This window comes from Delphinapterus leucas, chromosome 18, assembly GCF_059928025.1.
Source record: "Delphinapterus leucas isolate spDelLeu-1000000601 "Yukka" chromosome 18, BTC_Dleu_Yukka2, whole genome shotgun sequence".
Classification (NCBI taxonomy): domain Eukaryota; kingdom Metazoa; phylum Chordata; class Mammalia; order Artiodactyla; family Monodontidae; genus Delphinapterus; species Delphinapterus leucas.
Genome location: NC_143146.1, coordinates 11,487,438 through 11,503,030, shown reverse-complemented (window position 1 = coordinate 11,503,030; position 15,593 = coordinate 11,487,438). Strand labels below are relative to the sequence as shown.

The following is a 15,593-nucleotide window of genomic DNA, read 5'->3' as shown; positions in this document are numbered from 1 at the left end:
TCCCATTCTTTCCCTCCTGCCAGCCTCTTATCATAGCCATCAGAGCGTATCTGTTCAGGGTCATTTCACTCCCAATGACAGCCCTCCAGTGACTTCCACTGCACTCAGTGAAGCCATAGTCTTTACAGTGGCCCGCAAGTCTCTGCAGTAGCTCTTGGAGCTCTGCTCCAGCCATGCTGGTTGCCTTGCTGTTCCTCAGACACCTCAGGCGGGTTCCCATTTCCAGGCCTTTACAGTTGCTTTTCTGTCTTCCTCAAGTGTTCATCCCTCAGAGAGCTCCCTCACGTGCTTCTGGTCTTCACTGAGATATGATCTTCCCGGTGAGACCTTCCTCACCAACCCATTAAAATTACATCCTCTCCACCCACGCCCCACATCCATACTTCTTATCACCATCTAGAGTACTATATATTTTCCTTATTTTGTTTATTGTCTGCCTTTCCAATGAGAAGGTGTACTCATGAGAAGAGGAATTTTTCTGTTATACTCACTGTAGTGCCTCTGGCGTTTTAAACAGTGCCAAGCATATAGTTGGTGATCAACAGATATTTGTTGAATGAATGAATAAACAAATTAGCCCTTGATGTACCAGACTTGATTCATTGCTGGGCTTATGTTATGTTAAAAAAAAAGAAAAAAACAAGGTATCCAAGGACTCCCCCAGATCCACCCCATCCCCCCAAATTGAGTGAGGCCACAGCAGAAAGCAGTACAAGCATGAGAAGTTGAAGGTCTCCTTTGGGCCCGTGCTTATATCAAGTTTTTAACCAATTGGGACATTAAACCTTGGGTCATGGTGAACCTCAATCTCCTATGTATTAAGCCTGGATTCTTGAAGGGGGGCAAAATGGTTCTAGGTTAGTAAATGCCTTCTGATTCTCAGCAGAATCGAGTAGAAATACTCTGAAGGAAAGTCTCTCAAATTTGGATTTGCAAGATTCCCCCCATTTAAGGTCAATAAAGTATGATCTATTAATCAGAAATTCACAAAAATTTACAATAAACAACAAATTTACACCAGGTCCCAAAGATTTCAGACATTAAGATTATTAATGACAGAGTATAAGATATATGAAAAAGTAACAGCTATGATTTTCCAGCACAGATGAAAGATAAGAATCCATAGATAAAGGATACACAATATATCCAAGGAATAAATAAAATGAAATCCACACCTAGATCAACTGGCCAAAACCACAGAACACCATAGAAAAGAGATCTTAGAATCAGCCACAGGGGAAAAAGAGTGAACATCTGCAAAGGAAAAACAATTAAATTGGCCATGGAAGCTCAAAACAATATTTTTAAATTGGTAGTGAGAGAAATTAACTATTTACATAGAATCATGTACTCAGAGATGCTGTCTTTCAAAAATGAAGGTGAAATACCTTTTTCAGACTAACAAAACCAGTTGACCACAAACACACCTTCACTTGAAGGAATGTCTGTAGAAATACTTTAGCAGTGAATCAGTCTGTCAGACCTGAAGGAATTACTATAGAAATACTTTAGTAGAAAATAAATAAATAACAATCCTAAAGAGAGATTTAGGAGGATTGGTGAAGAAATTCCAAGTAAATATTTTCTATATATAATAATAATGAGTCTAAATTTGGAGGTTAACAAAAGTGTATCAACAAAGAAAAAATAGATTTGATGAATAGTTTTGGATAAGGGGGGTGGCCATCTAGAAAAAAAATAAGGTAGATTCCAACTTTATTGCTTATATTGAAATGATTAATGATCTAAATGAAAATGTGAAACTATAAAATACTAGAATGTTAGTTTTTAAATCTTGTCTACTGCTCACAAAGATAGAAATTTGAGTGGGAATTTGGGGGAGGGATACAGATGTACCCTGGATGAAATGTTAAGTGAGGAGGCTGAAAAAATACCAGGGACCAAATTTTGAAGGACTTCTAAGCTGTGCATTCTGAAGGTCATTGAGAAGCTGTTGAAGAATATTAAACAGCAGTGACATGGCCAGATTCATGTTTCAGGAAAATCACTTTGAACATTATGTGGAGAATCGTTTGGAGCCGGGCAATATTGGAGGCACAGAGACCAGTCAAGAGACTGTTAGAGAGTTCCCAGAGATGGGGGATGGTGGCAGGGAAGAAGTAGGGAAGTGGGCAGATAGATACAGAGGGTGTTCAGGAGGTGGGATGGAATGCTGATCGACCAGTTGACTGGAGAGGGTGGAAGAGGGAGAGAAGCCAGTGAATGACCCCACATTTCTGGTCTGAACCACCTGATTAGTTGAAAGGATCTTTCTGGTTCTGTATTGAGAATCAACTGAATGGAGACAAGGGCAGAAACAGAGACTAGTTTAATGAATTCCGTGAGAGCCAAGTGAGAAGGGATGGTTTGAACCAGGGGCTAGTGGTGGATCCTGTGGATATATTTTAGAGCTAGAACTGTAAGAATTGTTAAAGGATTGTATGTGAAGCATGAAAAAAGTAAAAGGAGGCATCAAGGATGACTCTAAGGTTTTGGGGATTGAGCAGCTGGAAGGATAGAGCTTTTATCTACTGAGGGAGAGTGCAGGTAGAGCAGGTAGAGGCGGGGAGAGAGAATCAGTTCCACTGTGGATAATTCTGTTCAAGGTGTCCATTAAACAGCCCAGTGGAGCTGTTGATTAGGCAGGTGTGTATGTGTGTCTGGAGATAGGGGAGCAATTTGGGCTGGTGACACAAGCTTATTAATATTTTCACAGCCAAGCCTACTATACAAGCAAAGTAGCTATGAGACCTAATACCATTTGCTTGTTTTGGAGATTAGTAAGTGTAGGTTAAGAAGACTATAGAGTATGACTTAAAATCGCCATCAAATTGGATCATAAAGCTTGACTTATTAGACTAGAAGTAGGTATCACATTATCTTTGTATTACTTTTTAAAGTTTCTCAGTAACTATATTTTTAGACCTTAACACACAACATTCCTTTCAAAATAATTCAAGAAAGCTATATAAAGCTCCATGAGTCAAGCTTTATACTTCAAAACTGAAATAAATATTAACATTTGTAAGATTTTTTTTTTAAATTTCCATATCCGCATATTCAACAGTGAACAAACTGTCTAGTTTTCTTGGTGATACCACTTGGCACTTAAACGATTTTATTCCCTTTTTAGGAGGATGCCCAGGAAGAATTTGGCTGGAAGCTAGTTCATGGTGATATATTCCGTCCTCCAAGAAAAGGAATGCTGCTGTCAGTCTTCCTGGGATCAGGGACACAGATTTTAATTATGACTTTCGTGACTCTATGTAAGTGTTAAGTGAAAATTACAAAGTAGAAATTACTTTCTCTAAATAATTATTTGAAATCCAGTTTTCCTAAGTTATAGCCAGGCTGGGTTGTTTCTGAGAGTCCTCTTGGTTCTCAGAATCTGTGTGCTTTGGCCGTAAGTGACCTGGGGCAAGGTTAGCTGTGCCAGAAGTTGACTCTCCATGTCTCCCTCACAGCTGCATAGAGACCAGGACTTTGTTGTGGGAGCACTGGAGCTGCAGATGACTAGATCCTCAAAGACCATCTGGGTCTGAGTCTGGGCGGCCTGGCAGCAGGGTCACACAGGTTGACTATCCTGTCCCACCAGAGCATAAGGTTTCTTGGCTTCCACTGAGAGAGAAAGGAGAAGGGGATGGGACAGGAAGCTCTTTGTAGACCTTTCCGTCTTGGCAGGATTTAGGAAGCAAGACCTCTTTCTTTCTCTAGCAGTGTTCAGGAAAGATCTTCCTACACAAAAAGTCTCTCTTCCTTGTGCCACCTGAAAATCTTCAGAAATTTTATTAAGGTTTTGTCAGTTAGGACAATCTTTTTCTTCTCTTTTTTTAAAAATAGAAATCCCTTAGAGGTATTCATCAGTTGCAGGAGTGGCTCTGAGACTATTCTCTGGAAATATATTAATGCCATGGTCTTTCAGGTTTCCTAGTTACAAGAGAAAAAGCTGTTTATGAGAAGAATTTTCTGAATTATGCATTTGTTTCCCCATATTTCCTTTATTGTTGCGTGCTGCTGATGAACAGTAACACGTGAATGTTACTAGAAGAATTCAGAAACCACTGACTTTTCAATAATTTTTTTAGCAAACATTTGTTCTTATGTTTGATTGCATATTAAATACCTAATACTATAATCATTTTCTACTAGTAAAATTGTTCTAAGTTTTTATGATGCAATTAACCACATAAATGTTTGGGAAGAGAATTATCAATGCCAGATGTCTGGCACCTGAATAAGTTTGGGGTTTACTGATTTGCACCTTTCGGCTCATTCTGAAGACTAACTAGAACATATTTATCTACTAACAACTTAGATAAGGAGATGCCGGTGTGATGGGTGAGGCTAGCATTTGTCAGTATATTACACTGAAGAGGGTACGTTGGGGAAACGAGTCATGAAGGAGGTTTGGACACAGGCGATTGCACAGAATCCCCAGAGCGCTGAGGTGGCGTTAGAGCAGAATGGATGCTTGAGGGTGAAATTCTGCTTCAAAATTTTGAGAGCTGCCTTCTGCCTCTCTCCGATCTTTGTTGGGGTCAGCTAGAAAGTGAACTTGTAAGGAAGGAACGTTTCAGAGAGCCTAGTTTAGAAAGTGATAGGGATTGTTTCCCTTTACTGCTCGAATATGGACTGTTTTGCTTCAGAACAATCCATTTCTCAGGCCTGGGAGGAACTGGGGGTGGGGGGTGCACCTTAGCTGAAATTCCAGTAGACCGTCTAAAGTTACCCTGTCTGGTTTCCTGTCATCGATTGTGAGTTTCTCCTCTTCAGTTGGTGCTGATCAGAGGGTGTGCAATGGTGTGTGCTTGGCTGTGTGCACCCAGGGGAAACACTGGAAACTTTGGTGCTCCTGGGATTAGAAAGCCACCTGCATCTGTTCTTGGATTTCTTTCTGAGAAAACCATAACTTCTGACTTGCAGTTTAAAGCTAGGAATTGCTATAAATATAAGATAGTACTTCTTTTCTTATTAGTTGGGAGGGTTATATAGGGAAGAACAAATAAAACGAACTAGCTGAATAAGGGTAGGAACCAGAATTTCCCAAGTCATTGACCAAGCCCTTCAGTAACTTGTGTTCACAAAACAAATAGTACTATGAAATCTTTTTTCTCCTGTTTTGCTCTTTGATTAGATTCTGTCTTATCTCTTTATGTTTTAATGTTACAAGGTTTTTTTCACCCCAGAGGACTCAGTATTGTTTTTAAAAGGAACAAAAAGTGAGAGTATTTTATTGTGGGAATATTTTTTATTGATGTTAATTTTAAAAGCTGTGCTTGAATCTCAGAAGAGCTGAAAGCACTCATGAGCATCCAGTGAGCCTCCGCTGATAACAGGAAAGGTGGGGTCTTATGGACCCTGACAGGAGACTTCCAAATTGGAGCTTGCTTTATGTGTGATCCTATAGATACAGTGCCTTAAATATTACTAAGTTTCAGTGTGGTTGCCTGGTAAGAGAGCATATTTTCATGAAGTTGTATTTAGTTTATTGTTTAAAAAATGAGAGGGGTCTTCTGTCACTTCAAAGGAAACCATAATAAAATTCATAACTTTATTTTTTAGTTTTTGCTTGCCTGGGATTTTTGTCACCTGCCAACAGAGGAGCACTGATGACTTGTGCTGTGGTCTTATGGGTGCTGCTGGGCACTCCTGCAGGCTATGTCGCCGCCAGATTCTATAAGTGTAAGTGAAAGCCACCCCGCTGGGCGTTCAGATCAGGAGTCTAACCTGCTGCGTTAGTTGTCTGAGCCTTTGTGCCTGGCAGTTGATGCTCTTTAAACAATATGTGCTAGAGGTGTGTATCCTTATTTAATGAAGCTTGTGAAGTGGATGACTGTCCAGAGATTTGCTCGTTCAGACATGCTTAAACAGTGGGTTAAACAGATTTGGGTGCTGCTTATCCATCATCCCGTCTCTCCTTCTTAAGTTTTGACATCACAGGTTTGGCTGAACAACTTAGATTTGCTACATTCACAGAAACATATTTAGACTAATAAAGGAAAAACTATATGAGTATCACTGATTTATTCATTAAAACAAGTAGTACAGGGCTTCCCTGGTGGTGCAGTGGTTAAGAATCTGCCTACCAGTGCAGGGGATACAGGTTCAAGCCCTGGTCCGAGAAGATCCCAACATGCCACGGAGCGGCTAAGCCCGTGCGCCACAACTTACTGACCCTGCGCGCCTGGAGCCCGTGCTCTGCAACAAGAGAAGCCACTGCAGAGAGAAGCCCGCTCACCACAAGTAGAGGAAGCCCATGCACAGCAATGAAGACCCAGTGCAACCAAAAATAAATAAATAAAATAAATAAATTTTTAAAAAACAAGTAGTATATACAGGAATACCTTATATGAGAGAGGTCGTACTTACATCAATTTAATGTTTATAAAAGTGAACTGTACTTAAAGTAAATTAAGATCTCACTGTTTTAAAGAGCCCTGAAGTAAGTTACTTTTGTAGCATGATTTGCTGCATTCTCTCGTATTCTTGCTTTCCAGAAGTAAAATAAAGTTCAGTGAAAAAAAGGATCAGAGCCACAGAGTAAGGATGGGGATATGATTAGATGACTTAGAAAGCAACTTTGCTGGGGTCAGTAAATGCCAGAGTTTGCCCTGCTTAGGAATCCTGTAGTCACATTGAGACGGTCCCATAGGTAATCTGTGAATTTAAATGCCAGGGAGATGCTGACGCAGGGCTAGGGTTGCCCAAGGCCTTCTGATAGGAATAAGGTTTAGGGAATAACCCTAAAACACAGTAGGGTTACATAGGTGGCCTTAATGTGTGGTTGGCTAGAGTCAACCCCAAATAGAATTATTAGACTTTGCTAGATGCATAGAGTATGTGAAGTTCTATATTCATGTATGTGTGTGTGAATGTGTTTAATTTCTGTGAATTTTGTCAGAGTTCTTTTATTCTTTCTTTTCTAACAGGCATAGGATTAGGGTGGTCAGATGTATTTTAACACATATGAGGTACGGTTGGACCCCTGCCTGCTCCCTCTTTCTCACTGTTTCTGTGCACTGGGTTTCTTTGAGTTCCTCAGCCAGCCTGTGCACCTGCCTTCGTACATGCTGTTCCCTCTACTTGAGTTCTGATCCGTACTCGCTGCCTGACAGACACACCTCCCCTTCATCTTCTCTCCGTCCTTCATTTCTCCTAGCTGCAGATTAAGTAGCATATTAATCAGGCAGAACATTCTGAGACACACTGTCATGTGGCCCTAGTCAAAAAATGCTTCATTTTATAGAAGCATTTTTAATGTTTCAAAAAATATATTAGGATTTTGAGTAGAGTTGTATTAAACCCAAAATTCATAATTTCACAATAGCCTATCAGTAATGCTATGAATTCAAACTATATATATATAATTTGTTGTTTTCTTTTAGGGCAAGAGGTACTTAAAATTGCTTAGAAATTGTTAAAACTTTTTTTAAAAATCAAAGCGGTTTTCAGATCTCAGCCAGTTTTATCTCCAACTTTTAAACTAGGAGCAGAGGAGTATTTTCTTTTTTACTCTAGAAACTTAAGTTTTGTTTTTGTTTTGCGGTACGCAGGCCTCTCACCATTGTGGCCTCTCCCGTTGCGGAGCACAGGCTCCAGACGTGCAGGCTCAGCGGCCATGGCTCAAGGGCCCAGCCGCTCCACGGCATGTGGGATCCTCCCGGACCGGGGCACGAACCCACGTCCCCCGCATCAGCAGGCGGACTCCCAACCACTGCGCCACTGGGGAAGCCCGAGACTTAAGTTTTTAATTTTTTTTTTTAAAGTGGGAGAAAAAAAATAGAGAGGGGCAAAGGAGAGTAAAAAGTTTGTAAGTAAATTTGTTCTGTCAAGTGGCCGTAACCCTTCTACTCTTCTTGGTCACCTGATCCTACACACTGATCTCCACACCGCCACCCACAGCCTACCTGAAACTACAGTGCTGGAGGCATCCTGGAGACTCAGACCTACTATGGACATTGAAGTGTGTTGCATGTCAGGCTTGAGGGTTCCTAGTTTTATAACAAATTCTGAAACTGACCTCAAGATAAACGAGAATCTGCAGTGCACCCTTTTTCCATCTAGTCCCATTAATTAAAACTGGGTTAGAATTTAAGGGTTTGTTTTGTTTTGAAGTTTAAAAAAAAGATTAGAAAAGGAAAACTGGTTTGGATGACTTTCCTTTGACACTAGATTTATTTTATGCTGAAACAATCTTTAGAGCGGGACTTATCCAGGGCAGTCCTGTGATGTACATCTCTGATTTGGATCATTTGATTAGGGAGTATTAGGACATTTGCTAGTGTCATTTTCTACGAATAGGCCCCCAGTGCTGTCTGTTAATTTGTTCGATACCAGACCTGAGGTATGGATATTTGGTTTGCTTTGAAGAAAAGTCTTTATGTTAATGCCACTTTTGTTTTGTTCTACAGCCTTTGGAGGTGAGAAGTGGAAAACAAACGTTTTATTAACATCATTTCTTTGTCCTGGGTAAGTGAATTTTTCAATAATAACTTGCTTGACATAGTCATATTTTAGTTCCCAGAATTTCTGGCCTGTAAGTCTATCTTTTCTGTCTCTGTGTACCCCAGAAAATGAATTTAATTTTTAAATAGTGAATATTTAATAAACATTTGCAGAATGGCAACTACATCTCTTATCTGGAAAGGGTACCTTTAGACATGAGAAATTTTATATTCCTTTTCTTAAAAGTCTGTTTCTTAGTCTGGCATATTGTCATGTAAGGCTGCGTATAAAGTTTTTGACCTAATCACAGAAATGAATCCTCACCTGAAGATCGTTCAGGCAGGCATACATTTTTGGATTTTTATCATGAGTATAGCTACTTTTAAGCGTATTCCATTAATTAGATTAGAGTAACATATACCAAAAATGACAAAAACAACCACCAACATAAAAAAACAGAACATCTGTGGTGCTTTGGAAGATAGTTTCTGATATCAAATATCTGATGTGTGTCTGGTCCTAGAAATACAACCCAGTTTATCCCCCGCTCACAGATTAATGGAGGGCAAGAACTGGCCTCTGAATAATCAGCAGCAATAAAGTAGGCCAAGGGTTAAATCTTAAAGCCAGGACTGTTCCATTTGCAGGCCAGAAATGAAAGAATAGCTGGCATTTTTAGACATGATTGGGTTAAATAGTCTCAGATTTTCACCTCCATTGAAGATTCACATGCCTCTCAGCCATTCATGTTCTATTCAAATTTTTATGCTTTCCTCAAGCCATATCCTTTGTCTTCTTTCCCTCTGCTGTCAGTTGAAGAAGTGCCCCTCCTTACCAAGACTGTCAGCCACAATTTCCTTTGGAACCTTGCCTTTCAAACATCCCCCCAGTCTCTGACATAATCCATTTCTCTCTTTCTCTGTGTTCTGGTCACGTGTTTCATCTCTTCCTACAAATATGCTTACGTTTCCCATATTCTAAAAAGAGCTTCCTGTAAGCATCTTCTAGTCTACTGTCTTTCTTTGCAATTTTCAACAAAATGCCTTGAAAAAATAGTCTATACTCCCTTACTCTGATTTTCTTAGCATATATTTACATTGTAAACCCACATAATCTTTTTCCCACATCACTTTAGTGAACTTCTAAGGTTACCAAAGATGTTCCCATTTTCAAATCTAGAAACCATTTTCCCTGTCTTTACCTCTTTACATTGTGTAACATTGGAATACCTTTTCCTTGAAACTCCTTCCTTTTTGCCTTCACAGAAGTTATCCTATGCTAGTTTTTTACATCTCTTATCAAACCTTCTCTGATTTATCATCTTCATCCCACCCTTAAAAACAGGTGTTCACCAGGGGATGATGAGGTAAGTAGAGAGAAGGAGAAGAGCCAAGAACCCAAGTCCCCAGGGCAGAGGGAATTGGTGTTCATCTAGGAAAAGAAGGATCATTTGATAATATGAAATCAATTCATAAATTTTTTTTTATAAATAAGCACCTGCATATAATTATTGCGGTAGGCACAGCAAAATGGCATTTGATAATATTAAAGATTGTTTCCAGATTTAAAAAGAATTTAATGGAGAGAGAAATGCTCCCTTCTATTAATAAAAATCTCATCTCTGATTCAAAACCAACATCGTTTAATGATGAAACACTAGAGACATTTTCATAAATCACTTTTAGGGCTTCAGTTATTTAAGTTCTAGTTACACTAAGACATGAAACAAAAAGAAAGGTGGAGATTATATTATTATTTATTGGTGACATAATTTGTATACAGAGAACATAAACAAATTTGAGCTATAAACTTGTAGAATTAGTAAAAGAGTTTGGCAAAATGGCTAGATCAGCCAATATTTCAAGATTATGAATACCACCAGTAGCAAGTGAAACATCTTAATGGTAGTGGTAGTTGTGTGGGGAAAAGACTGTATTCACAGGAGTATTAGCAACAGAAAAACTTTGCAACACCGGAAGTAACTTCTCAGAATAGGGACAGTCCATATGACAAGTCTACAAAGCTTGTTAGAGATACATACAAATTCACCATGTTATCTGATGAGAAGACCAAGTATTGCAAAGGCATTTGCAGAGGTCCTGTAGCTGCCAGGATAGAGAACACAGAAGTAGACCATGTATACACAGAAGCATGCTAGACATGGCATCACAAACCAGAGGAACAATGTAAAATGATGCTGGGACAATTGTCCACATGAAGGGAGAAAAATTCTCTTCTTACCTCACACACATGAAATCAGTTCCAGGTGGATTAAAACTAAATGTAACGGGTGTAACAATTAGACAAAAATTTAGAAGAGTATTTTTGCGAGCCCGGGTTAGGAAAGGCTTTCTTAAGTTACACAAAAGGTAAAGGAAAAAATTGATCACTTTGATAACATTAAAAACTGTGTGTGTGGCGGGGGGGGGGTGGTATACAGAAGTGATTATAGTATTATTACAGCCATGTTTTAAAAATGTACTCATAGAAGAATGACTGAAAGGGACGAAGTACACATATGTTTGGGTTATTAAAAGTCATAAACTAGGAGAAAGGTATTTAACAAGGAGTTAGTTGCTGGAGTATATAAATAACTCACATATGTGACTTTGCAAAAGCCCTGCGACCCAAATGAAAAATGAGCAGTGGGGCTTCCCCGGTGGTGCAGTGGTTGGGGGTCCGCCTGCTGGCGCGGGGGACGCAGGTTCGTGCCCCGGTCTGGGAGGATCCCACGTGCTGTGGAGCGGCTGGGCCCGTGAGCCGTGGCCGCTGAGCCTGCGCTTCCGGAGCCTAGAAAGCCAACAAACACAAGGATGCTCAGCTGCAGTTGTCAATAGGAAATGCAAATTGAAACAACAAAGTTAACAATCCCAAGCATGATGAAAATATGGAAAGAGATAAATTTCATAAGCTGCTGGTAGGAGTTTAAGTCAGGCAAAACCAATCTGAAGAGCAACTCGGCAGTTTCTACTAAAGTTTTAAATTCACATACCCTATGGCTCAGCAGTTCCACTTTCCTTGTGTATAACACAGAAATCATGATATTAACTACATGTGATTGCTACTATATCATTTTGCTTCCACCTCAGGTTTTACCCAACAACCTATTGTGTCTTTCAGGATTGTGTTTGCTGACTTCTTTATAATGAATCTGATTCTCTGGGGAGAAGGATCTTCAGCATCTATTCCTTTTGGGACATTGGTTGCCATATTGGCTCTTTGGTTCTGCATATCTGTGCCTCTAACATTTATTGGTGCATACTTTGGTTTTAAGAAGAATGTAAGTTTATAGGTGTTAACTTACTCAAATGAATCTCAACTGTGGAAGTTAGCATATGCCACCTTAAAAGACATAGGTATCTAAAAGATACAAACTAGTCCTATGGGATCTGGATTTCATAGAAAATTGATGACTTCCTAGTTTGACTGCAGTCATTCTTAAAATAGTACTCAGAAGGGTGTGGTAGAGAGAGGTTATGGATGTAAACTTAGATTTCAAAGTTTTGTAAGTAAATGGAAATGGAAACGAAAATGGATTAATAGGAAATGAAATACTAATTTAAACTAATGAAAAATTTGAATTTGTTACATTAAAAGTAAATTATTACTTTTTTTTAACCTAAAAAGTACATGCATTTTTTTCTTAGCCATAAGTGTTTCTAATCTATATTACTTAACTAAGTAAACTGGGTAAAACTGAGTATGGGTTAGGAAGTGAAGCTGTAAGAAAAGTGACTATACAGTAAGAGTAGCAATTTTTTTAATATGTAGCTTTGGAATAAATTTTATATGCTTACCTGCTAATATTTGATTTTAAGAAATATTATAATCAAGTCTGAGTCCCTCCCTCCAGTCTTTCGGTCTCCACCTCTGCTGCCCCCTTTCTACCCTCACGCTAAGAGGAAAATGAGAATTCTTCAGTGTCCTCCTCTAACTCCAGTTCACTATCTTTGCTCTCCTCTGAAAGTATCTCCACAAGGTTAAAAGAAATTACGTAGTGTAGTACACTTTGTGAGGGGACCTGGAAAAACCTTGGAAGAAACTTATCTACTTTGACTTTTAAGAGACTTCAGAGTCTCCACTGCACCTACCATGCCAGGCTACTAAAAGATTTTTCAGTTCTTTGGCATTTTGTTTAATTCATGACTTAAAATCTATATAGCATAAGTAGTAAACTGATACGGTTTGAAAATTTTTTTAATTAAATAGATTAAATAAGTACTTAAAATTCTAAAAATATAAAAATTGAAGAATGATTTAGTGGGTCTCTGCCTATATACACATGTACCTACATGTAAAATAATCTAGTCCACAGGAGTATAATCTCAATGAGAATATCAAGTTTTAAATTTTGATATGTCATCACAAAAACTATAGAAGTATGTTTTTGAACTTTTTTGCAAGGAAATGAATTTCTGCATATGTACTCTTTTTTCCTCTTATGTAACTATGTTTAGGTACTTTAGGTTCCATTTGTTTTTATACTACCATGTAATGTGTTATGAAAGGGAGAATAATTGAGAACATCACCAATAACTTAGGATTATAAAGCTTCATAGAGCCATTCATTATCTTCTTCGTGTTCTTAAGTCTTAGTAAAATTGAGCAATTTTAATAAAGATGACATTGTCCATCTCCAAAAAAAATACATCGACCACAGTTTCAGAACCAGCTGATTTCTTACAGCAAGTATGTAATTAAAAGGAAAAACTTAACTCTACCTTTTTATTAAGTACTATTTTCTGAGTACTATATTATCTCCTTCTGTGTTTTTCTTTCTTTGTCTAAAGCCATTAGTCATTGGATCACTGCTGGAAACAGTGGTGGCTTGTTCCAGAAGACAGACTGAATATTGTACCTGATGGTATCTGGTTTGTTGCTTCTAAATACAAATGTCACCTGGATGACTCAGGTAGACTGTATCGCCATTCATGTCAGCATGGAAGCTGAGAAAAAGCAGGCAAATAATCTACTACAGAGAAGAATTTTTTCCTTTCTGTACTAGATTATAGATATATAATTATGAATCCTTTCTTTTGTTTTTTTCTGAAGGCCATTGAACACCCAGTTCGAACCAATCAGATTCCACGTCAAATTCCTGAGCAGTCCTTCTATACAAAGCCGTTACCTGGTATTATCATGGGAGGGATTTTGCCCTTTGGGTGCATCTTTATACAGCTTTTCTTCATTCTGAATAGTATTTGGTAAGCTAAGGACTAAGTCAAGTCCTCTTATTCCCATTCCCATTATATGTAGTACTAGCTTTCTCTTTTTGTTTATATGGATTACTATTTATACCTTATAAATGTAAGCTATTCTCCAATTATCAGAAATCTTAAGAGACAAAAGGTTATCTTTTCAGTGTGAGAAAGAATAATTGTGATAAGTTATTATTAATCAAGTGCTTATTATTTCTTACTTAATTCTCAGACCTCTGTAAAGTGGGTATTATCCCATTTTACAGAGGTGAAAATGAGATTTTGGAGGTTAAGTAATTTGCCTGTGTCACAGAGCTACATTTTCTATATGGCAGAAAAATTAACCTAAATCTCTCCAAATCTGTGCTCTTTAATAAGTCATCTGTAGTGCTTCAGAGGAGATGCTCTGAGCTCTTGATAGAGGGTATTCAAGCCAGCATTGGAGGAAGGGTTGAGGTACACAACTCTCAAAGTCGTTTCTTGGGCATTCCCTGGTGGTCCAGTGGTTAGGACTCTGCACTTTCACTGCTGAGGGCCTGGGGAACTAAGATCCCACAAGCCGCATGGTACAGCCAAAGGGGGGAAAATCACAAAGTCGTTTCTTATCCCAAGGTCCCTTCATTCTCTGATTTCTTGTTCGAATGGAAAAGCACATAGTGGCAATTTCGAGCCTCACTGTTAGGGTGTGTACATTGCAGTATATCGTGATCCTTATTTGATCACATTGACATATGTTACAGAAAGTACCAAGGTTCCAGGTAGCATTGTCAGAACTAGATTGGAGCTTTTTAGTGATTAGAACTTGTCTTTCATTCCTGACCGTTAGTGTTTTTTCCAAATTCAACTGATTTTTATTGTATATGATAAGAAACAATATGTACCAAATGTAACCTTTTCTTAGTTTGGCTCTGTCTTCACATTAATTTTTTTATCAAATTTGTCTGACTCACCAGTAGACAGATGGGCTAAGCGTATTTGAATAAATAAGAGTTTTAGGTTCTCCCTGAACAGGAAGGCAGAGTCCAATAGCACTGCTGCATCCTTCCTCCCCTTGCCCCGCCCCCGCCCCATCACTGTCTAAATCTATGAGAATTTGTCTTTGATTAGTTGGGAGAAAAACAAACATTTTCAGTTCAAGAAAAATGAGAAGAAGATTGTGTCATTTACTGTGTCAAAGAGAAAATATTTATAGCTTCATCTTGACATGTTTGATTATAGGTCACACCAGATGTATTACATGTTTGGCTTCCTGTTCCTGGTGTTTATCATTTTGGTTATTACCTGTTCTGAAGCAACTATACTTCTTTGCTATTTCCACCTATGTGCAGAGGTATGTATTAGCAATATTCAATTACGTTAACTTGTGGACAGTATTTATAATTTTGGCGTAAGGCCACTTTGAATACTATTACAGTAAGACCCCTACATACGAACGAATTCTGTTCCAAGAGCGTGTTCGTAAGTCCAGTTTGTTCATAAGTCCAACAAAGTTAGTCTAGGTACCCAACTAACACAGTCAGCTATATAGTACTGTACTGTAATAGGTTTATAATACTTTTCACACAAATAATACATAAAAAACAAACAGAATAAATAAATCATTTTTAATCTTACAGTACAGCACCTTGAAAAGTACAGTAGTACGGTACAACAGCTGGCATGCAGGGGCTGGCATCGAGTGAACAGGCAAGAAGAGTTACTGACTGGAGGAGGGAGAGGAGGGGGGAGATGGTAGAGCTGAAGGATCGTCAGCAACAGGAGACGGAGGGCAAGCTGCAATTTCACTCACGCCTGACGCTGATGGCACAGGTGCTGGTTCCTTGCTGGAACCAGGTGCACATTCGCATCTTTGAAAGTTCTCAACTTGAAGGGTCATATGTAGGGGACTTAACTGTAATTGAAGTAATTTCTGTAAATATGTGTTATTAAGGTAGAAATTTGACGTGTATT

At 38.7% G+C, this 15,593-nt stretch overlaps 1 protein-coding gene across 1 annotated transcript in view; it reads left to right on the top strand.

The window, feature by feature from the left end:
* TM9SF2 (transmembrane 9 superfamily member 2) overlaps nucleotides 1–15,593 on the top strand; it is a 57,384-nt gene that overhangs the window by 34,159 nt on the left and 7,632 nt on the right. The window contains exons 10-15 of the mRNA XM_022576851.3: nucleotides 3,134–3,266; nucleotides 5,563–5,682; nucleotides 8,412–8,469; nucleotides 11,566–11,725; nucleotides 13,498–13,649; nucleotides 14,862–14,973. Coding sequence (XP_022432559.2) covers nucleotides 3,134–3,266; nucleotides 5,563–5,682; nucleotides 8,412–8,469; nucleotides 11,566–11,725; nucleotides 13,498–13,649; nucleotides 14,862–14,973 — 735 coding nt within the window. The remainder of the gene's footprint in view (nucleotides 1–3,133; nucleotides 3,267–5,562; nucleotides 5,683–8,411; nucleotides 8,470–11,565; nucleotides 11,726–13,497; nucleotides 13,650–14,861; nucleotides 14,974–15,593) is intronic.